Consider the following 24,396-nt stretch of genomic DNA (forward strand, 5'->3'; position numbering starts at 1 on the left):
GTAATTATCAATTTCTACTATACTTAGTTTAGCCTTTACCAAGAAAACTACAGCTGTAAGAAACAAATGTAAAATATGTGAATTTTTACCTTGAAGTTGAGATACTGTATTTTTTATGTTTTTCCATAATAAACTGCTTTAAAGCAATATCCAAATGATTTTTTTAAATTCCTTTAATAAGGATTATAATCCTTTATGCAGTATTATAAGTTTTGATGATTTACATAGGAATATTTATCTGTAAGATAGTATACATTATAGATATATATAAGCTTGTCATTCATATGCATATACTTGCATCTTCATCTGCTTGTCCTTGCATCCTTTAAGAGCCACCACCTGGTTTCACCACCCAATTCCATTACTGTATCCTACCTTAAACTTTTCTCTGTTGGTGCTCCTTAACCTGGAATTTTAAGCTTAATTACTTAATAGAGAATCTTCCCTTGTAGGCACTTATGAACTGCTGCACATACTACCATTTTATATGTGTCTTTATGTTACCCACCTACTAGGATTATTATGTCTTCAGGGCAGAAAACTCATTGATCTGTTTTTTCTGTTAATTCTTGATCTTGTCATTCTCAACATGTATGTGTTCCTGTTTGTATAGTTCCCTGTACAGCACTGTGTATCCAAGTTGTGCTAAAAAATAGTCTGAATTTTTTTTTGCAGTGTGGATGCTGAAGCCATAAACTGTGTTTTCTCACTTCCTCACTGGTTGGATATAGTGGCTGCCAGGATATCCGGTTATAATTTCAACACCATCAAAGGTCCCTATGCTTTATTTAATTAGACTAGGAAGGGTAATTGAATGCAATGAGAGAGGCATCTAAAACATAACAGCTCCCCTCCTTATTTATTCCTCATACAGAGCTTGGTCATCTATATCATGATGGAAAACATATTCCATTAAGGAAAAAGAAAAATTAATCTTCTTACTGAGATTGACTTGTTTTGAAGCCTGTTCTTTTTCAATTGTATTACCATTCATTTTTGATCCTATGAAGGCTTCTGTAATCAATAAAAACAGTGGTTGTAAATACTATGCATTTTCAAGACATGCAATCAACTGAGTTATATTATAAAATGCTCTTACTCATGCCATTGTCTATAAAAGTGGTGAATTTATTTACAGTATTTATTTTTTAAGTGTAAACAGCACCCACACTGATCTGTTCCCCCAAATTATTTTCTCTTAGGAACAAAGCCAATCACTCCTGAATTCTGTCAAATTCATCAAGACCAGAATTATGAGTTCCGTTCCATCTTGAGCTTTGGCGTGCAGGCTCCGTAAGTCATTCTATGTTAAATCTGTTATGTGGGGAATGAGATTCAGCAAAGACAGAAAAGCCTGTTTCTTATTTGTTGAGAGTCCGATAATAATCAGTGCTTGCCACATTGCCATTCTCTGTTGTTTCATTATAGCGCTAGGAAACAAGAAAATATCGCAGTGTATACTGTCATGGGAATTTTTTTTTCTCCAGAACGCATCAGTTAAAAGTGCTGCTCCAGCAGAAACCTGAACTCAAATCCGTTTCTCAAAAGAGCAAACAGATTTTTTTTATTTTTAATTTTGAAATCTGACATGGGACATATAAGACATATTGTCAGTTTCCCAGCTGCCCCCAGTCATGTGACTTGTGCTCTGATAAACTTCAGCCACTCTTTACTGCGGTACTGCAAGCTGGAGGGACATCACCCCCCCTTTCCCCCCCCCAGCAGCCTAATAACAGAATAATGGGAAGGTAACCAGATAGCAGCTCCCCTAACACTAGATAACTGCTCCCTGGTAGATCCAAGAACAGCACTCAATAGTAAAATCCAGGTCCCACTGAGACACATTCAGTTACATTGAGTAGGAGAAACAACAGCCTGCCAGAAATTAGTTCCATCCTAAAGCGCTGGCTCTTTCTGAAAATACATGACCAGGCAAAACGACCTGAGATGGCTGCTGCACACCAATATTACAACAACAAAAAATACACTTGTTGGTTCAGGAATTAAATTTTATATTGTAAAGTGAATTATTTGCAGTTTAATCAGTGTAATTTGGAAATAAAAACTACATCATAAAAATAATGACAGAATCCCTTTAACAAACTACATTACCTTTTTACTAAAATGTATTTAGGCCCCGTTATCCAACCAGCACCGAAGGAATGCTTGTTCACTTTGCCACCACAGTGTACCGTGTGGGTTTGAATGTTCCTCCCAATGAGTCTGATCTACGGATGCCTGTCATGGCATGGAATACTTGTGCTTTTACAATCCAGTGTATAGGTAAATATTACTGTCTATGTTCAACAGAATATATGGATTAGATGGACTAACTTAATCAAATTAACATTGACTAGTCTCCGTTTTCACTAACATGGTTAGGCCTTTAGAATGTTAATGTATGAATAGGGTTTGTTAGGGAGACTAGCAAAAAGTATTATAATGCAAATGCTGTTTTGTCCTAAGTGACTGTAAAGGGGCAGTTGATTATAGTAAGCACCTCTGCAGATAAATCTTGTAAAGCTGGCTACACAGAACCTGATAAAAGATGCCCTTCTAGACTTAGTTGGCAGCTTAATGGCCAATGTATAGGTAGGGTAAAGGAAAGGCCTGCCAAACTGGTATCTGGCCAAAAATTTTAAGTGTCAACCAAAGTATATTATTACATGTTTTGGAATGGCTACTGACTATTATTGTTCTGTTTAGAAAGCTGGCTTCGGGATGAAGAAAAACCCTTGTTTGGATCCTTGCAGAATCGGCAAGTAAGTGACAAGTAAAAGATAGGGTTAACAAAGCACATGTCAAACCGCGGTAGCTCGCTGCTTTCTGACATTAAGAGCATTATCGTGCAGCTTCAGACTGTAATGAGCTTTCCTACCATGACTTACGCTATAGTAAAGCTTAGATTGGAGTCCAGCTGCGCACAAATGCACACGTTCAGTTCAACAAGGCTGCTTCCGTGCCCTGTTCAGTGATACAGTGACATTTAAGTCCATGATTGCTATGTCCAACATGACAGTTATGTAGTCATATTTACACTGTTTTATACTGATAAAAATATATTGGCAAAAAAACTGCCAGAATATTTGTGTACATACATGCTTCTTTCTATCTTTTCTAAAATAACTTAGACCAGTAAAGCAGATTACAGATATTGGATAAACTGTAAAACAAAGTACAGACTTAATAACAAATATTATACAGTGGGCATATAGCTATGTAGTATTTGTAGCTTCATAGACTTTTGGGAGGCAATACTCCTAATTCGTAGACTTTTGTTTGTATAATTATTTAAGAGATGACCGATATATGAATGTAAGGCTCTTTGATGTCACGTGACGTGCCTGAATAATGTTTTGCACAGTAAACCTGCTTTTTGAGACCAATATAGGTCCCGGGAGTTGTAGTATCAAACTGTGCTGGGTGTGATGCGTATGATTCCCTTTGATTTAATATTCTATTAGCGGTGTGCTATCATCATGTCTCTGTATGCAGTTTGGTTGCTGTGTCACAGCCACCGATGTTGGCAATAGTCATGTTTAAATAAGACACATGTGCATACATCAGGGGGTTATTTATCAAAGGTCGTATTTGTGAGTTTTTTTTATACCTCGACTAAACTCACAACTCAAATGTTTTCTTATTTATGAAAAAACTTGAATGAAAAATAACTCTAATACCACCAAAAAAACCCAAACATCTGAAGGCTACAAACATCTTCAAATGGTTTAAGGGACCTCTGCCATTGACTTCTACATTACCTCGACAGGTTTTAGCTGGAGTATTTTTGGATTCAAGCTATTTCCAGCTTCAGGGCATAATAAATCTCAAAAAATTTGAGTTTTTACCCTAGGAAAACTCATATTTTTCAGGAAAATACAACTCGACCTTTGATAAATCTGCCTCTAAAAGAAAAGATGAACATACACATAAAAATCCATTTATTTGGCAACAATTTTCCCCAATATGCCCACATTGATCAGACTGATAAGCCAAATGAAGGGATGTCAGCAAGCTGATGCAGTCCTCTCCAGGGTGGGATGTTTAAGCCTCCAGGATCAATATCTGCCTGATTTTGCTGACAAGCCAATAAGCTGTCTACTTGGTCCAGTAGGACCAATTCAGCAGCATTTATCAGCATGTGTATGACCTCCTAAAGACAATAGCCACAGCAGGCTCTGGACTATGTTGGGTGAGACTGTAACATTATGAAAATGGTAGCTGAATGGATATGTTTAGAGAGTATTACTATTTAGCATATCTATTAAAGAGATACTGACACCTGAAATGAGTGTCAGAGAGTCAGGCTTAGGAACTTCAACTAACAATTATATACAAAAACAAACCTCTCAGCAAAAAATGATCAACATGACATATAGTTAACAATCAATGTACATTCAAATGCTAAAATTCATTTTTTAGTGTCAGTATCACTTTAAGATAAATGATAATGATATATATATTGCATGTTTTTTTGAATATACTTGAACTATTCACGAAAATCTCGGTGTTGCTGGTCATTTATCTATATATATATATATATATATATATATATATATATATATATATATACACACACATACATATTTGCATTTCTTTGTTCAGCATGCTGGATTACAAGCGTTGGTGAAATTTACTGAAGCCCAAAGAGTTACCTGCCCTCAACCCTTGATACAGAGACATCTTATCCAGTTATTAGCAGGTGCAGTAATCCTTTTGCATTTAATGTTGTAAATTAATGTTTTACATACCAACGTTTAAAGCTAAACGTTGGAATATGATTTGTAATTCAGTAAAATGAAAACATTGCTTAAAGGGGTTGTTCACCTTCGAGATAATTTTTAGTATGATGTAGAGAGGGATATTCTGACACAATCCAAAATGTATTTTCACTTTTTATTATTGAAGATTTTTGAGTTATTTAGCTTTTTATTCAGCAGCTCTTCAATTTGCATCTTAACCAATCTGGTAACTAGGGTCCAGATTACCCTAACAACCATGCATTGATGTAAATAAGAGACTGGAATATGAATAGGAGAGGGCCTGAATAGAAGGATCAGTAATAAAAAGTAACAATAACAATACATTTATAGCTTTACAGAACATTCGTTTTTAGAAGGGAGTCAGCGACGCCCATTTGAAAGCTGCAAAGAGTCAGAAGAAAAAGGCAAATAACTATAAAACTTTAAAAAAAAGTTGCTTAGAATTGGACATTCTATTGCATAATAAAAGTTACATTAAAGGTGAACCACCCCTTTAAGGGTCTGAATTCATTTACATTCAGCTTTTAGCTTTAGTTTCTCAAGATCTCTAGTAAATTCTAGGAATCTTCTTTTTCATCATTGTTGTCAGATGTGCTTTTTTAGAGATACATTTAGAAGACTGAGAAATTGAAGCTCTACCACTCCCTGGCAGACTGTTCAGCTGTGAACGTATTCCCACAACCCTTGCAGTCATTGGCTAAAGAGAACTTCCAACAGGGCTCCTTGAACTCTGATCAATCCAAGGCAGAATTTAGTTAGCATGTTTGGTGATTTCGGTTTCAGCATTGATCAATATCATTATCAGCCCATTGTTTGCTCAGTTAAAATATAACGTGTGTAGTAATATTTTTGAACATGGAAACAGTGCTGTGTAGTTGAAATCAAGTTTAATAATTATTTTCTTTTTTCAGTGTTCTTGCCAAACATTAACATTGAAGACACCCCATCCTTCCTGTCTGTGGATGTTTTCCATCTGCTGGTAAGCAATTCTTTCTCTCATATTTTGCAGTTGTTCATGGCTCAATAAAATGAAATGATTCACTGGCTAAAAAACTTTTCTCCCTTTTTATTATTTATTGCACTAAACAGGGGAATTGAAACGACTCCCATGTTTGGCCCTTGCAAGGTAGATAATTAGAATACCAGAGCTCCCCCTCCATAATGGGCTTTGCTTACCTGTACACTGGTAATCTAAATACCTGCCTCGCAAAAAGATGTTAATAAAAACTTAAATGCATCTACTGTATAGTTGCATTTAAATATTTTAGCCGAGTTAGTACCGCTGTAATAAAAGAAAGGCAAGCTTAAGTATTTTTCTTTAAATAAGTTGTGTCACATAGTTGTGTCTATTTGTAGCTGTGAATAAATGCTTGTTTCTTGACCTGTGTTAATTTCCTATATCTATATGGAACATGGAGGAGCACTCACCAAACAAAAACACAGCATGCCTGGGTGCAGGGAAAAAGTGTACAAAATAGCGAAAAAATACCGCACTCAACAGGCTAAGTTAGAGTAACTGATTTTAATAGAAACACAAAAGAAAGACCAACGTTTGATCACATCATAGTGATCTTTCTCAGGGAAAAAACTAACAAGAGTGTAAGCAGTGCAAACCCTCCCTATGTGCAAAACGTGACACCAAAAACAGGAATCCAATTAATAACCATAGAAACCCAAATTGGGAGTAAAAAACTAAAGAACGCCAGCCTAATAAAAAATAGTAAAAGTAAATAAAATGAAAAACCGCAATAACTGTAGATGCAGCAAGTTATGGAAAATCGTTAAAGTCAAGCTGCTGTTTATTATTCATAGCATAATACAAAGAAACAAAGTAGTGCAAGGAACACATATCAGGGAATGAAGTAAAAACATTGTATCCACTAGGGGTCAGACTTCCTAAACTCAATGAAAGGAAAGGGATTGGATGAACTATAACTCTCAGGACCATTGACATAACAATATTGAAAAATTTGAAAAGTATTATGTCTATTTATAGGGGGGGGGGGCATAATCCCAAAAGTGCAGCAAATGCACCACAAACATGATGTTGAGCAAAATAAATTGATTAAACGTAAACCCTGGCAGATCGTCAGACTGCTTGTCAAAAACGTATTTGAATAAAGGTATAAGCAGCGCTGTGTGTATGGCACAGGTTTTTTTTATGTTGCACAGGTGTTAGCTTTTTTCCTATTCTTAACACAGTTCCACTTGTTGATATACAGTGGTTGTGTGTGTGTGTGTGTATATATATATATATATATATATATATATATATATATATATATATATATATATATATATATATATATATATATTATATATATATATATATATATATATATAATATATATATATATAATGTGGTATGTGTGTATATATATTTAATTTTTTTTATACATACACAGTAATCAATGTGTTGTCTAATCAGTGACCTATAAACTCAATGTACAACATTGCTTTTTCTAGTCCTACTATATACTACTATTACTGTACTTGCACAGCCTAATATTTTATTTGCCTTACCCACTGCTTTACTGTGTTTCAGACAATGTAGCAACATTACATTGTTTATAAGTAGGGTTATCGGGCTTTATCATACTACAGAGGAAAAACAGGAGGATTATGTTAGTATTGTTATCACATTTGTTTCTAACAGGTGGGGTCAGTGTTGGCATTCCCAGCATTATATTGTGAAGACAATGTAGACTTACATCCTTCAACCCTTGTTTCTACCTACAACAATCTCTACCTCTTCCACCTGCTCACAATGACTCACATACTGCAAATCATCATATCTTTAGCTACAGGTAAACCAAAAACAATGCAAAAGTTTTATTGATGACATTGCTTCACATGCTTTATGCTTTCCACATTAAAATGCCTATTGTTATTTATAGTATCCAAAGATTATCAAAAAGCTAGAGAAAATCGACTAACCGTTTAAAAAATAAAGTGTATTGTAGTTTTCAGACTATTTTTTGTAACAGGTAAAGCAGAGATTCCAACTCTTTATACTTTTGTATTTTCTCCATATTATTATGTTCTTTCAACCAAACGTTACCCTGATGGAAAATGTGCTCATCTTATGAATGAGATTTGTCCTTTTTTAAGTTGATAAAGTAATAATGTGTGGCTAGTACTATATTTAGTAAACAAGGGCATAGTTGACTACTGAAATGTGTGGCAGTCTAATATAGTGCATTGGATCTGTTATCCCGAAACCCATTATCCAGAAAGCTCAGAATTATGGGACGGAAGTCTCCCATATACAGGGGCGTAACTATAGAGGAAGCAGACCCTGCGGCTGCAGGGGCGCCCAGGAGGTATAGGGGCCCCATGAGGCCCTAATTCATATACAATTTCAATAAATATTGGAGAAACAAGTCAACCTCTAAACATTTTGGGGGCCTGAAAAATAATTTGCTGTGGGGCCCAGTAATATCTAGTTACGCCACTGCCCATATACTCCATTTTAATCAAATAATTCAAATTTTTAAAATTGATTTCCTTTTTCTCTGTAATAAAGCAATAGTACCTTGTATTTGATCCAAACTAAGATATAATGAATCCTAATTAAAGGGAAAACAATTCTATTGGGTTTATTTAATTTTTAAATTCATTTTAAGTAGACTTATTGTATGAAGATCCAAATTACGTAAAGGTCCCTGTACTAATATATTAAGCTTTATATTTTATGGATCTGTAAATGAAGCTGGTGGTTGGTGCCAAAGCAGCTTGACTGACAAAAATTGCAAACATCTCTTTGCAGACAATGTGCCTTCTACAGAACCTGATGACTGTGAAGAAGCCCGTACAGCTGCTACTCTTTGTCAGGATATCGCACAACTCACCAACAAGTGCGTTCTTCCATCTATGAACTTTGTAGGGGTCATTTATGAAAGCAAGTTCAGTGTAAAACTGCAATTTTGGGTGTAAATCACCATGTTTTTCCCCTACTGTAGAATTTGTCCCCATAATTCCAGCTTAATTGTAAATGAGCTCTGAGTTTCTGCTGCAGTGATGCTCAATGTGTTGAAAATGGAGGCAATAGCACTTATATTTTGGCTCAAATAGGATGGAAGTTCGGTGTAGTATTTTCAGAGTGGGTTTTGCGTCACTTCTGGAGCATGTGTTGAAAACAACTTTGCTCTCAATTCATTGGGTGCAAGCCTGGTGCGCCTAGTGAAACAAACAAGTGTGGGAACGCTGGAGCTACAGAGAGGTCCAAGATGATAGTAGCTCCATGGTTCGTCTAAATTAATAGGCACATTTGCACTGCATTCATTAGGGCAGAGACACGCTCCGATTTAGGGGAGATTTAGTTGCCCGACGATAAATCACCTCTTCTTCGGGCGACTAATCTCCTTAACTGCCTCCCACTGGCTAGAATCTAAATCGCCGGCGCCACTTGGAACGCTTAGTTTTCCAAAGTAGCTCGAAGTTTCCTTGTGAGGCAACATCGGAAAACAAAGCGCACCGATTGCCCAGTGACAAATCTCCCCGAATCTGAGCGTGTCTCTCTGCCCTTAGAAGAAGCAACATGGGCGCATTGGCAAGCTTGTGGAAATGCAGGAGTTTGATTGGATGCAAGTACGTTAATACAACGTGTACTTGCTGTTGCATTCTGTTTGTTTGTAGATGACCATTTGTGTGTTCTATTTGCTGTTTGGAAATATGTATAGCGGTGTGCCTGTATTTCTTTTTGGATCAAATTCAACACCGTATGAGCAAATAGAACAGAAAATACCCAATAAGCTGAATTCCCCAGAATTACAGATCGATTATAGTATTATTTGACTAAAAGAAGCTTGTGCAGTGGTGGATAAAACTATTTTAGATTGTAAGACATATAATATACTTGCTTGCAGATAACTCAGGGAATATGTTATTACAGATAGTTTACAATGTAGGGGGCAGGTGTTCTTATACTTAAGATCAGTGTCCATAAAATGTCATGCTGTTTAGGGCGGGCCACATGATCTTGGTAGGGTGGACAAAGTAGCATCAATTGGAAACCAGCAGACAGCAAACACATGGTTGCATTCAGATACACAGACTAAAAGATAGTGTGTAACCTTTATTAAAGAGTATTTAGACTAAGACTGTATGCACGATATTAAAGTAATTGTCCTATACATATCATCACTGCTGAACCTTTACTTATTTTTTTCCCATATTAGTTGTGTAACAGTTGATCTTCCCGGTTGGTATGTTTGGAAATGTGTGAGAGAGGGCATCATGCCATACCTGCGATGTGCAGCGTTGTTCTTCCATTATTTGCTGGGAGTAATGCCTCCAGAGGAGCTTCAATCATCAGGTAATGGTATTGAGAAGCGTTGAATAAATGGAAAACTGGTCCAACCAATGACATTCATTAGTATTCGTACTAACTCTAAATCAGCTCTTATTGCTCTGAACCTGCCTCTGTTCCTTCTGCCAAGTCATATTTTTCCATTTATTTATTTTATTTTTGAATTCCTACTTCTTTAGTTTTTTCTTTTCTTTGTCTCTGGATGTAATCTAAAAAAAACTTTAGTGCTTTAGTGGCAGGGATTTAATATATGTGCTAGACCAACCAGATGTTCAGTCAGGGAAACCATGTGTATTCACCTTCAGATTGTTCAGACGTTTTATGGATGTAATTTTTCTTTTAGGCACTACAGACAATCAGTTACCAGCGCTTTGCAGCTTCCTCTGCTTGCCAACCAACATTCTTCTTCTTTTTCAAGAGAACAAGGACACTGTGAAACTTCTTATTCAGAGGTATTAGAATGATTGCTGACACTGATTTTGTATGTTTGTACTAAAACCTTGTGGCTGATTTATAAACACTGGGCAAATTTGCACCTGGGCAGTAATCCATGGCAACCAGTGAGATGTTTGTTTTCATTGTTCTACCTGCAGATGGCTGGAAAAAGCTAAGCGCTGATTTATTGCTCTGTGTTCCTGGCTAGGTGCAAATTTGTCCAGTGTTTATAAAAGAGTCCACTAAATGTCTACAAGATTTGCCCTTTAATCTTGCATTCATTCATATTTTTAGCCAAAGAAATAACAGCCACGTACTTACAAATTTAGTCTTGTGTATTTATGTACATGTTCACAAAATATGCTATGAAATTAGGAAAGCTTTTGTTTTCATTTCCCTTTCAAGTAAAGCTGCTCTCCCAGTCTTAATAATAATAAGATACTGATTTCTGACTGCCCTGCCGCAGGATTTCACAGAAAAAAATATATCTGCTCTATAATTCATATCGTTACAAATATCTATGGGGGTTAATGCAGGCCTTTGGGAAATGCTATGCTTCCAGCATGCAAAAAGAGGCACATGCATTATAAAATATTTGCCTGGTAATGTGTCATGCTGGTTATTACATATTATTGTTCTTTTAGCAGGATGAGTTCTGACCAATTCCTGCAGAGTGTCCTAGCTGGTAAGACTACTGCACTCAGGTAAGTCACTATTATCGAGATCATGCTACATTGCAGTGATGTTTTTTAAAAGATTTCACTTAGAAAATCGCTTGCAGTTCCACAGTCTGCTTGTAAGCCACTCCAATGTGCTGGGATACTTTCTCCCAAATCTCACTCTCTAAGAGAACTAATATGCTCATTTGACAGTAAGTCAAATGTACCATTGTTTTCTTTCTAGTGATTTTGTAGAAGTGTTTTATAAACCTGTTAACAATCATTAAGTATCTTTGAACTGAAGCAGCAACCATTGCTTTTTGGGGGACACTTTACTGCATTTGTGAGCTTAGCTGTTCAAGATTTTTAGTGGGCACTGATTTTAATATGGCAGTTCAATACTTTTGTATCTATGCAAAGTTCTATCTGCTTTGGTTGAAGTGCTAGTTAAATGACTGTCACTACACTGTTATATATTTTAACTAAATGATAATATCAACTTCCAGGTACCCAAGGAAACGCAATACACTGATAGAGCTTCCTGAAGATTACAGTTCCCTCCTAAACCAAGCGTCCCAGTTTAAGTGAGATGCTCCTCTTATTTTCTTCTGGCTACAGTGCCATTTTCAACAGAATTTCTACTGTATTTCTAACTCATACAGTTTCAGTGTGGTTGGATTTATCATACATATCAAGCTAGCTGTGAATATTTTTTGTGGGATGTGGCTTAAATCTAAATAAAGTACTACATAGCAGTGGATAACTTGCCATAACCTATGGCAAAGAGTAGCATTTTAAATCTTGTAAGCAATTGGTAATAGATGGAAAATTCAATTTGCCTGGCAAATAGGGCCTGGGGACAACACCGTATTTCCAAATACATTATAAAGTATAATAGTATGTCCATATTTACTGAACTATTTTACCCAGTCTCCCACTGATCCCATTACATTTGATTGACCCAAACAGAAAACCAAGCTTGCTGGTCGCCTGCATTAGCAAGTGTGGTCAAACACCAATGCACTTACACATGCGTGGTCAAATTGCTGATTTAACTCAGAAGCCATTATTAGATATCCCAATCAGCCTGTCTCTGTTCAACTTTAGGTCTTTAGTTATTAGGCTGCAACTGCTGTTAATCAGCACCCAATGTATTTTAGAGCTTGAGTCCATCTTATTGTAATTGTTAGTTATTGATTATACAGATTAGTATGAAAATGCAAGTGTTCTTTGGCTCAGATTGATTTTGCTGCTAATGAAATGCTTGCTGTGTGTCTTCCAGATGCCCCAAGTCTCAAGATGCTGAGCGGAAACACCCAGTGATGTGTCTTCTCTGTGGGGCCATCCTCTGTTCCCAGAATACATGCTGCCAGGAGGTGGTAAATGGAGAAGAGCTGGGAGCTTGTACAGTACATGCCATGCACTGTGGAGCAGGTGTCTGCATCTTTCTCAGGTATTCTCATAGTGAGACTGCCATAGCACATTGCAGTGGTTCCATGTTAGCTTTGTCTGTCAGAGTAAACATGCTCCGATTATTTAATTAAATATTTTTACAACAGTTAATTAGTTGACTATGAATGGTATTGCTGTATTTACAGCAGTGTGACAACAGGAGGTCTGGGCTAACCTCATTTGAAGAATAAGAAGTGCAGGACTTTCCTAATAACATTCTTTCTCCTGATAAAAAGTAGATGTGATTCACATTTAATTTCTTACAAGTGGGATCTTTTAAAGATAGAATTTCTCTTCTCCCAACCAAATTTCTACCTGCTGATGGCCCAAAGAGAACCATTCTTCTCAGGTCAACAAACAAGTCCCTCTACCAGAGAGAACAAGATGATCTATTCCAACTTCTTCATTGTACATAGCCTTAGTCTCTCTCTCTCATGGGGATGAAGATCCTGTTGCTTGGAGAAAGGACACTAAAAGGTTAGTGGCTCCTCCTCCTCGTGCTCTGGGCTTCATCCCCGCCTACCTCCTCAATCCTCCGTTTTCTTTTAGTGTCGGAGGACACTTTGTCGCTGGGAGCAATGGTACAGATTTCAGTATTATGCCACTACTGGTGGGTCAGTGTTTCTTTTCCAGAACCCCTCCAGCCAAGGACTTCTGATCTGAATATGCTCTGTAGCCTTCCGCTCTACAGAGGCTGCAGGCTGGGGGCTCCCCCCACACTACCCTGGGCAACTGGTTCCCGCTCCCCGGAGGCTGCACCAGTAGCCACAACGGAGGCTACACCTGTTATTGAGCATTCCTGGCTGGCACAAGGAGGTAAGTCAATTCCCTCCTACCTCCCCCCATTACCAGCTGCATGTCGGCTCTGCAGAAGTTTCACTTTCACTGCTATTCTCTGACAGAGATTTCCCTACAGGGGAACATAGGACACAGCTTCTTCTATCCTTTTCTCCCTCTTGCGCCTGTAACCGCATACTTACCTTCCTTCCCGGGTTCCCAGCGCCATTTCCCAGCGCCATTTCGCATCACTGCGCCTGCGCCTCACGGGCACCATCTTACTTAGGTACTATACCAAAGCCCAGGAAACGTCTGGCGGCCATTTTGGATCCGCATCTCTCTCCAGCACTGAGTGTTTCCAGCCTTACTGTCTCTCATAGGGAAGAACAAGGCACCATTCCTTCCTACCTTGGTGAACAGGTAGTTACACTTCCCTTATCTCTCTCTATGGGATTAACACTTCCCTCTCTCTATGGGACCTACTACTTCCATCTGTCTCCACAGATCACACTCTAAAGGTGGCCATACACGGATAGATCCGCTCCTTTGGCGATGTCGCCAAACGAGCGGATCTCCCTCCGATATGCCCACCTTGAGGTGGGCAATATCGGGCTGATCCGATCGTGGGCCCTAGGGCCCAACGATCGGATCCTTCACGTTCGCAAACAGGCGGTCGGATCGCGGGACCGCATCAACGAACAGATGCGGCCGCGATCCAACGGGATTTTTAACCCCATCCGATCGAGATCTGGCCGATTTTCGGCCAGATCTCGATCGGGGAAGCCCGTCGGGGGGCCCCCACACACGGGCCAATAAGCTGCCGACTCGGTCTGTCGGCAGCTTTTATCGGCCCGTGTATGGCCACCTTAAGGGAGAGCTGGTTCACTCCTTCACTCCTCTGGACTCTCCTAATATTCCCCAATATCCTTACTTACTGGGTAGCACTACATAGTATAGCCATGACGGGCAGGGCAGATGACCAGTCCCTTTCCAAGCAGGCAACTGCACGTACTACCAATGCAATTCTGTATTTGGCATGTGCTACTTGCAAACCTAAATTTGCTAGCGTTTTGACTGAGCCAATATGTGAAGCCTGTAAGACTGCAGCAGTCACTGGACAATTACAATCCCACACAGCCCTACTAGCCAGCTCTGTGACAGTTACGGCTAATCAGAGCTTGGATTCTGAATTGGTGTGCGCTCTATCTCTAGCGGGTCTACAGAACCTAGCCAGAATACCAGAGACTCTAGATAAGGTCCTACAGCACCTATCTACACTGCCTCACAGACCGGTCACTCATCAGTCGTCCACAAAGCGACCTCCCCTTTCCCCACCTGTATCGCCTGGTGAACAGGTAGAGGCATCAGGGGAAGAGGGACAGATCCTATCCGGAGATGAATCGGATCAGGATGCCTCTAGATCACAAAGAGAGGTCGAGAGCCTGATTCAGGCAGTATTACAGGCACTATGTCTAGTAGACACCCCGCCTTCAGCAGAGCCAACCAAAAACATTTTCAAGAGGCAAAAGAAGTCTTCTTGTGTCTTTCCAGCCTATGAACAGCTGGAAAAATCACAATGGAAAACACCAGACCATAGAGTCCAATTTTCCAAGCACTTTACTCAAACTTATCCTTTTACTCAGGACTGTACAGACCTTTGGTCTTCACTCCCAGCAGTGGACCCACCGATCTCGAGACTGTCAAAGACCACCACCATTCCAGCAGCCGATGCGGCTTCCTTTAAGGATTCTATCGACAAATGTCTTAAGGGTTTCTGCAAGGCGATTTCACAGCAGCAGGCGGAGCTCTCTGACCTATTTTGCCACCGTATGGGTATCTAGGGCAATGGAGGTTTGGGTGGAACAGGTGGCCCAACTCATTGGCTCAGAAGGCCCCTCCACAGACCTCCTTCTAACTCAGATAGCGGACACAAACACATATATTTGCAAAGCGGCCCTGGACGTGGCTAAGCTCGACGCAAGGGCTTTGGGACAATCCATTGCAGCCAGACTTTTCCCTTGGCTAAAGAACTGGTCAGCAGATCTTACCTCAAAGTGGTCTCTGGTTGGTCTTCCATTTCTCGGAAAGCAACTTTTCGGCGCTGAACTAGAGAAGATAATTTCTCAAGCTACAGGAGGCAAGAGCACTTTACTTCCGCAAAACAGACCCAAGAGGACTACCTTCAAAAGGCGACCATTTTTTTCATCCCTTTCGCCAAAATCAGAGCCAGAGGCAAAGGTCCCAACATGAAAAACAACAAGCTCCAACCCGCCACAGATTCTGGTCAAGGGAGAGCACTTCTTGGTCAGGAAGCAGAGCTGCACCTAAGCCCATACAGGATAAACAGCCTCCGCATGAGGAGGTGCCCACCCCCGAAAGCTTACCCTTAGGCGGACGCTTAAGTCACTTTTGGGAGGTGTGACTGCAGAGAGTATTGGACCCCTGGTTCCTACAGACCATATCCCAGAGCTATCTCATACAATTCGCTCATACCGGAGAACCCAGGCACTCAGCGTTCCAAGGGGTTCTACATGCCCTGACCGCCTCCGGGGTAGTACAGGCGGTCCCTCAAAGGGAAATTGGCTTTTGTTTTCTACTTAAACCTGTTTATGGTACCAAAAAAGGACGGATCTTTTTGCCCAGTGCTAGACCTAAAGGCACTAAATGACCACCACTTTAATATGGAATCTGTCCAGTCAGTGCCGCAGGATTCCCCTATCAGAACTAGTTTGAACCTAAATCAATTGGTGGCTTCGACCAACAACACTTCGGTCAGGAAAACCCTTCCCCAATCACCAGTGGACAGTCATCACAACCGATGTCTACAAGTTTGGGAGGAGTATTGGGAGACCTAACAGTGCAGGGACATTGGTCACAGAAAACAACTACTCCCCATCAACATCCTGGAATTAAGAGCCCCCAGAGGTTTGATTCTGGCAAGGTGGGGCACTCCGGAAGTAGACTTAATGGCATCCAGCTACAACAACAAGCTTCTGAGGTTCATCGCAAGAAGCAACGACCCGCTGGCCCTAGCAGTGGACACACTGGTGGTTCCGTGGCAGTTTCACCTAGCATATGTCTTCCCACCGCTGGCACTTCTGCCAAGGGTAATCAAGAAGATAAGACAAGAAAGGGTAGAAACACTTCTAGTGGCACCCTACTGGCCACGCTGCAGTTGGTTCGCAGAGCTCATAAGTTATCAGTGGACGCACCATTCCACCTTCCAGAAAGAAGGTATCTGTTATCTCAGGGACTGATCTTCCACCCAAGTTCACCACGGCTGGCTTTAACGGCATGGCATTTAAAGCCCTAATCCTAGCCAGATCAGGAGTTCCAAAAAAAAAGGCTATATCGACCTTACTAAGGGCCAGAAAACCCGTCTCTGCACGCATCTACCACGGGTTATGGAGGACATTCATATCCTGGTGTGAATTTAAAGCCAAAGACCCACAGTCTTGGGACGAAGGCAGCCTATTGTTATTCCTTCAGTAGGATTTAGAAAAAAGGGCTGGCACTCAGCTCACTGAAGGTTCAGGTATCAGCCTTATCCATCCCTTTTCATCAGCAGCTTACAATGCTGCCCAGTCCAACATCAAGACCTTCCTCCAGGGAGCATTGTGGATTATGCCTCCATACTGTCATCCAATCCCTCCCTGGGATCACAATATGGTACTTTCCATATTGCAGGAGCAACTGTTCAAGCCATTGGTTTCAATTCCATTACCTCTGCTGACTCTTAAGGTAGTTTTTTTATTAGCCATCACTTAGGCTAGATGAGTTCAGAACTAGCAGCTCTATCCTGTCGTCCACCATTTTTGATTTTTCACAAGGACAAGGTGGTGTTGAGACCTACCTGGTAGTGTCAGAATTCCATCTTCAGCAGGACCTGGTGGTTCCTTCATTTTGTCCTGAACCAAAGACAAAGTTGGAACAGAAGTTACACAACCTAGATGTGGTTTGTTCTCTCAGAACATAAACCAGGGCTACCAAGAGCATATGGAAGGTGGACAACCTCTTTGTCTTACCAGAAGGACCACAGAAAACCACCATTGCCAAAATGGATTAGGTCAGCAATCTTGAAGGCCTATGAGGTACGAGGTAGGGCCACACCCTTCCGGGTTCAGCGCATTCTACTCGTTCGCTCAGCACTTCTTGGGCGGTTCGCCACCAGGCTTCAGCAGAACAGGTCAGTAGGGCTGCAGTGTGGTCATCCACATACACCTTTTTCCAAAATCTACAAGATGCATACTTTCGCTTCAGCCGAAGCGAGCTTCGGGAGGAAAGTGTTGCAGGTGGTTATTCCCTGAACACTAGGGGTAAAAAGTCCCGCCCTCATGGGTAGCTTTGGGACGTCCCCATAGTGCCTGTGTCCCCCAATCTAGGCAAGAGAAAAATAGATTTTTGTACTTACAGTTAAATCCTTTTCTCTTGTCCTACATTGGGGAACATAGGCGTTCCCTCCCTGTATTAGTTCAATATAACGTTGATCAGTTAATATCATCATCTATAATTGTAATTGTTCAAATACCAAAACAATTTCAAACAGCAGGTGGTTCATACCGTGCTTAGCTTGCATTGGGGAGGTGCTCCTTCTCTTCACATGGGCAATTGGTAGGGCTCGTCATCTCTTCTTCGGTCAGAAAAATGAGGATTGAGGAGGTAGGCGGGGATGAAGCCCAGAGCAGGAGGAGGAGGAGCCACTTTAACCTTTTAGTGTCCTTTCTCCAAGCAGCAGGATCTTAATCCCCATGGTGCCTGTGTCCCCCAATGTAGGACAAGAGAAAAGGATTTAACGGTAAGTACAAAAAAAAAATAATACATACATATATATATCTATATCTATATATATATATATATATATATATATATATATATATATATATATATATATATATATATATATAAACATATATATATATATATATATATATATATATATATATATATATATATATATATATATATATATATATATATATGATTTTATTTTTTTGGACATTAACAATATCAGCACTATCAGTAAACAAGTAAACATTATTATAAGAGCATATCTGGCGTGAATTGCCTCATGCTTTTGATGCTAAGCAGCAATTAATCATAGGCTGTGCTTAACTAGGCAGTATCTTTATGTATCTTTCAATCAATGGCATTCTCCATAATTGCATTTATATTGTTGTGAATACAAAAGACAATATTTGTTATTAGTTTTACAATTAAATTATTGTTTTTGGAACAGAATCAGAGAATGCAAAGTGGTCTTAATGGAGGGTAAAACAAGAGGCTGTATCTACCCTGCTCCCTATCTTGATGAATATGGAGAAACAGACCCTGGACTGAAGTAAGAATATATTTTGGGTGGTGGGTTTGCAAATAATAATAATATTATTATTATATTACATTATTAATACCATTATTATTATAACATAAAAAGCTGTTTGCAAAAAGGAGTGTCCAACCAACTGAACTCAAGGTGTCGATCTGCAACCCTTGGTTGGCCCTTACAGTCTTCAGCTATAGTGCATCATGGAATGAATTACACAGTACAGTTAGACACCTTTAGAGTTACATAACACCTTGATGGGTGGAACATTTATTTCTCATTTGTGGATATCCAGCACCCTTCTTAGGGTAAGGGGTATATACAGAGGCACTTATAAACACAGTAAATATCCAGTGCATTTGGGTGGTCTTTTTCCTGCACACAAATGAATTCATAGCACTGCAGCCAAGGAGCAGCAGGAGCGCTGCTAATAAAGTTTTTTTGTGTGTATCTAGAAGAGTAAATATACATTCTCCCCAAATCGCAGTCTATTTGGTCTTCAGCCAGGTTGGGAGACACTGGTCTAAAATCACATTTCTTATAAGACTATACATCACTCGCTGGCTTGTGCCAAGAGCAAATGGCTGTTAATTCTTAAAGGAACAGTAAAACCAAGAAATGAAACTGTTTTAAAGTAATGAAAATATAATTTACTGTTGGCTACAGTGGTACATCTGTGTGTTTGTTTTAGAAACTCTACTATAGTTTATATAAATAAGTGGCTGTGTAGCCATGTGGGCAGCCATTCAAAGCTGAAAAGGGAGAAAAGACACAGGATACACAGCAGATAACAGATAAGCTCTGTAATATATAAAGGCATTCTTTAGAACTTATCTGTTATCTACTGTGTATCCTGTGCTTGAATGGCTGCCCCCATGGCTACACAGCAGCTTGTTCCTTTAAAGCATACTTAGAGTTTCAGTGGAAGTATGTGCAGCACCTACACAAGCTTTCTCTTTATTTCTTTATTTGCACTTGTGTTTTATGGATGGATGTGTTGAGTTTTATGACCATATCTAACAGTTTCTACATTGTATTTTGTTTTGCTTCCTCTTTAGGCGTGGAAACCCCTTACACCTTTGCCATGAGCGATATCGGAAATTACATCAGTTGTGGCAGCAGCATTGTATTATTGAGGAGATTGGACACAACCTTGAAATCAACCAGATGTTTTTTGGCTTTAATTGGAGCCTGCTTTAGACATCAGGAAGTACAACGGGTAAGCCGAGTAGGGTGTCATTGTGCAATACGCTAGTGATGTGCGGGCCGGCCCGATACCCGCCGTGGGTCGGTCAGGTTCGGGCGCACCCCCCTTCAACTGCCGGCTTTATAGCCATGCGCCTGCTCGCCCGCCCCTTTTGTGAGGTCATCGGCAGGACGGTCTATAAAGGGATGCCGGAAGTCGGGCTCGGCGGGTGGAGGGAGGGCCGACCCGCACATTATTACAATACACTTTTATGGTAGTTAAAGGATAATGATGTTTCCAGGGGTAAGGGTGTCGTTTGTGAGAATCATTTCCTACGCTGGCATCACCTTTTCCCTGTGCCTGCACCCAGATACATTGTGTTGGCCCAGGTGTAGGAAACTATGCATTTTGGTGCTGAAAACACTGGACTTGTATATCATGCAGGTAAGGATGACATGGCAGCAGTGTATGTCTTCTTCTATAAAACAACTTCAAAACAGAAGTATACACTTTTTCTCTTGCAGAGATCTGTGGGACACTGTATCGAATCCACCACCAGGAGGTAGGGATCTAGAAGAAGACTCCTCCCCCGCTGCTAAGCCCCTCTACCTAACTTAATAGAGCCAGTTTTGTCTAACAAAGAAAGGAGATACTATAGAACAACATAACTATATACATAATACAGACCCATACCAATCTAAAATAACCCAATGGAGCCCTGTGTCCATGGTGAGAATACAAAATCTCCTTCTCTCTTGCAGAGATCTGTGGGACAAAGGGACCATGAGAACATACCAAAGCTGTCCTTCCATGTGTGGCTCTGTCACAAGCCACGATTTCCTGTGGTAAACACTTACGACTTGTCACTTCCGATACGCATTTCGACACCAAAGTACTGCAGGTTGCACTTTATATATTTATATAACTTCGGGCATCGCTTCCTCCTTCCTGGTAATAAAGGACAACTTTGAAATTTCCCATGGTCCCTTTGTCCCACAAATTTCTGTGAGAGAAAAGGGGATTTTGTATGCTCACCACTAGATCTCTTTTTATCTTAAGAAGTCTGTGGAACACTGGGCTTGCTCCCTCCCCAGAAGCAGATCTCTCTGGGTTCTTCAGTTATGTAGTGCAGTTCTATAGCTTCTCCTTTCTTTGTTAGGCAGAAGTGTCTCTATTAGATTAAAGTAGAAGAGTATAGCAGCAAGGGGAGAAATCTTCTTCTAGTGTCCTGCCTCCTGGTGGTGGAAGCTTTACCCCATAGTCCCTGTGTCCCACAGAAAAGGATTTAGCAGGGAATATCACAAATCCTCTTTTATCAACATCAGCACAGTGAATAGAACTTTCACTGAATATACTTTGTGTGCATTTTTTTAAATTAAGAAATATAAATGGTTCATGTTGAATAAGAAAATTAAACCACTTACACTTAAGCATTCCTGGTTCTCCAGAGTCACTGTTGTCAGAGGAGAAGCTAGTAAAACAAATTAGCAGTTCACAAATAAGCCCACTCTATAAGATATATAGTGAATAAAGTACCCCCTATTGTAAAATAATATTGTAAATATTATACGTTAACGAGGAGTTCCATGACCTTATAAAAGCACAAGGCAGAAGGCCGAGTGTTTTTATACAGGTCATGGAACTCTGAAGTGACTTCTAATATCCTTGTATTTTGCAACATGGGGTACTTTATTTATTATAATACACAAGTTTCAGTGAGTCTTGTGACAGAAATTACATCACTAAGCTCCGATTATAACCGAGCACCATTTATAAGGTTATCATTTACAGGATATTCATGGCTCTTGTGTATTATAAGATCTATACCAAAACATCTATAAGATGTTCCTTATTTCAAAAGGCTGCAGCTTAGGGGGTTTTTTCATACAGAGTTTATCTTAATTTAAAGGAATTACCCTAATTCACATGACAAGAGGGGGAGTAACTTCAGGGAAAAAAAACATTTTACATTAGTACTTTATAATGGCAAAAATTTGGAAAAATGGTGATTTTCTCCATTTCAGTAAAAGAATAGGCATAATACATTTTCATTCATTGTACAAATGTTTAACAATGATATATATATATATATATATATATATATATATATATATATATATATATATATATATATATATATATATATATATACACTACCCATCCTAGACTACTGATCTACTGCCTGGCAGAGGTTGCTTGTCAAATTGCAATGCATGAAATATCACTATAACATTTTTATATACACCGTGTGTATGTTTATACGCTTTGTTTAGAATCCATTTATTTCCAGGTGCAGTGACAGACTAGTAGTTTAATTATTTAGGTTAGACGCGTGTAGGTTGTTGATTGATGTGCCAGCAATGGCTGAAGCACAGATAATAGAGTTTATTGACTCTTTTGCATATCCTAAAATGGCAGGGCCTGAACTTTTACACTTGGTCAGTCTGTTCCTTATCTGACTACAGGTTCTCTTTGCAGGTGTGAAGACAGAAAGGTATTTCTTCAGCATCCGACTTATGTGTCACTATACGGTCATCATTACAAAGTAGGGCTCATTGATCAACACTGGGCAAAATGGCACCTGGGCAGTAACCCATAGCAGCCAGTCATACTTCTGCTTTCATTGCTCTACCTGCAGCTGGTTGAGCAAAAACTGAGCAGCTGCAAATGTATCCATTGTGGGTAAAATAATCCTCACTGATCTACAAAATCCCGTTTTTGTTTTTTTTTCTTTCTTTATTTCTTTGAGTTGATTTTATTTTTTACAAAACAAAAAAAATAAATAACAGTGTGCCATTCTAACGGTTATGGCTTCCAGGTATTCCAGGCAACCTTGTCTCACATTAAGAATCTGAATTTGTTGTCATTGATTTCAGTATTTTTCAAGCCAATCAGGTGTGAGTAACACAGAAAATAGCTGTCTGGTTTTGACTTGATACGATTTGCAAACAGTTTCAAGTTTCTATATTTTTTGCCATCAGGAATGAATGAAGCACTCGCCATATGATTTACTCCTAAAAACACTTCCTAAAACACATGCAGGGAGTTTTAGTAGCCAACGTGTTTCGCACATTTTAGGCCTCGATAGTAAGACATTAACTAGAGAAATGCTTTTCTTCGTTAGTCCATTTATTTTGGTGCTTCCTAAGCTCAGGGGCACAGCCATGGGATTTGAACACACAATTTTACCTTACAGTAACCACAGCTGGGCAAAAAGAAACCATAGCAAAGCATGTTCCATATACAAGAGCTGCATCTTGTTGAAAAGAAACGTGCAGGCATCAGATTTAAAATACAGTTATGTCTTTCTTTTTTCATATATTAAAAAGTGCCCGCTCCTAAATATTTCACATTTTACTATCCTAGTGTCACCTGCGCACCATCACTAGGAGCCTGCACCCATTTCACAGCCAACTGCAGATTTTAATAGACAAATTAGGGGTATAGCCAACATGGATTTGTATGCTAGTGCAGGAAGCCTAGTATTTACACAAGCAAACTCTTCAATCAACATGCCAGTTTGAATTATATACTCTGCTTCTGCTTGCATTGGGCAGTGGTGATCTGCTGGGTAAAGCAGTGTATTTCTACACTAAGGGGCCGATTCACTAAGGGTCGAATATCGAGGGTTAATTAACCCTCGATATTCGACTAGGAATTAAAATCAATATTCGAAGTCGAAGGATTTAGAGCAGATAGTTCGATCGAACGATTGAAGGATAATTCCTTCGATCGAACGATAAAATCCTTCAAATCGATCGATTCGAAGGATTTTAATCCAACGATCGAAGGAATATCCTTCGATCAAAAAAAGTTAGCCAAGCCTATGGGGACCTTCCCCATAGGCTAACATTGGCTTCGGTAGCTTTTAGATGGCGAACTAGGGGGTCGAAGTTTTTTTTAAAGAGACAGTACTTCGACTATCAAATGGTCAAATAGTCGAACGGTTTTTACTTCGAATAGTTCGATTCAAAGTCGTAGTCGAAGGTCAAAGTAGCCCATTCGATGGTCGAAGTAGCCCAAAAAAAACTTCGAAATTCGAAGTTTTTTACCTTCGAATCCTTCACTCGAAGTTAGTGAATCAGCCCCCAAAATGACGTTAAGGTATATTTACTTTCCAAAATCTAAATATTTGCATTAGATTATTTTGCTTACAAGTTCGTAAATAGAGGAGTCTTGGCACTGCCAGTTGCTGCAGCTGCGTAAGTTATCTATCTTGCCGGAAATCATGTTGCAGGGAGTGTGCACCTCTTTTTGTCAGCACTTGATGACCCCTCAAAATGATGTCTAGCACAATAATATATATCGTAGCAGTGATTGTGAGTGCAGAGACTCCTCTCTTCTAACCACTCCGTACCATAGAGCCAAGGTGGGCAGTAGGGGAGGTACTACACTATAACTTTTTTTAATTCGCCCTTCTACAGCTGTGTTATAGCCATCTGCCCCTTTTGCCTTCCCCTAGTTCCTACCCTGACCCTATCTACCCTACTCCA

General features: G+C 39.6%; 1 protein-coding gene across 4 annotated transcripts in view; it reads left to right on the forward strand.

The window, feature by feature from the left end:
* Nucleotides 1-23,475, forward strand: part of ubr1.L (ubiquitin protein ligase E3 component n-recognin 1 L homeolog) — an 81,791-nt gene extending 58,316 nt beyond the window's left edge. For 2 of the 4 annotated variants that reach the window (XM_018231054.2, XM_018231057.2), the window contains exons 34-49: nucleotides 676-773; nucleotides 1,203-1,293; nucleotides 2,135-2,283; nucleotides 2,707-2,762; nucleotides 4,606-4,702; nucleotides 5,675-5,742; nucleotides 7,420-7,570; nucleotides 8,533-8,620; nucleotides 9,944-10,080; nucleotides 10,418-10,526; nucleotides 11,154-11,213; nucleotides 11,675-11,752; nucleotides 12,451-12,621; nucleotides 18,634-18,735; nucleotides 19,776-19,936; nucleotides 22,382-23,475. In XM_018231054.2, coding sequence (XP_018086543.1) covers nucleotides 676-773; nucleotides 1,203-1,293; nucleotides 2,135-2,283; nucleotides 2,707-2,762; nucleotides 4,606-4,702; nucleotides 5,675-5,742; nucleotides 7,420-7,570; nucleotides 8,533-8,620; nucleotides 9,944-10,080; nucleotides 10,418-10,526; nucleotides 11,154-11,213; nucleotides 11,675-11,752; nucleotides 12,451-12,621; nucleotides 18,634-18,735; nucleotides 19,776-19,917 — 1,597 coding nt within the window. In that variant the 3' untranslated portion in view covers nucleotides 19,918-19,936; nucleotides 22,382-23,475. The remainder of the gene's footprint in view (nucleotides 1-675; nucleotides 774-1,202; nucleotides 1,294-2,134; nucleotides 2,284-2,706; nucleotides 2,763-4,605; nucleotides 4,703-5,674; nucleotides 5,743-7,419; nucleotides 7,571-8,532; nucleotides 8,621-9,943; nucleotides 10,081-10,417; nucleotides 10,527-11,153; nucleotides 11,214-11,674; nucleotides 11,753-12,450; nucleotides 12,622-18,633; nucleotides 18,736-19,775; nucleotides 19,937-22,381) is intronic. The other 2 variants (XM_018231055.2, XM_018231058.2) reach the window with 1 other exon arrangement.
* The last annotated feature ends 921 nt before the right edge of the window (nucleotides 23,476-24,396 follow it).

The sequence above is a fragment of the Xenopus laevis genome, chromosome 8L, assembly GCF_017654675.1.
Source record: "Xenopus laevis strain J_2021 chromosome 8L, Xenopus_laevis_v10.1, whole genome shotgun sequence".
NCBI lineage: Eukaryota > Metazoa > Chordata > Amphibia > Anura > Pipidae > Xenopus > Xenopus laevis.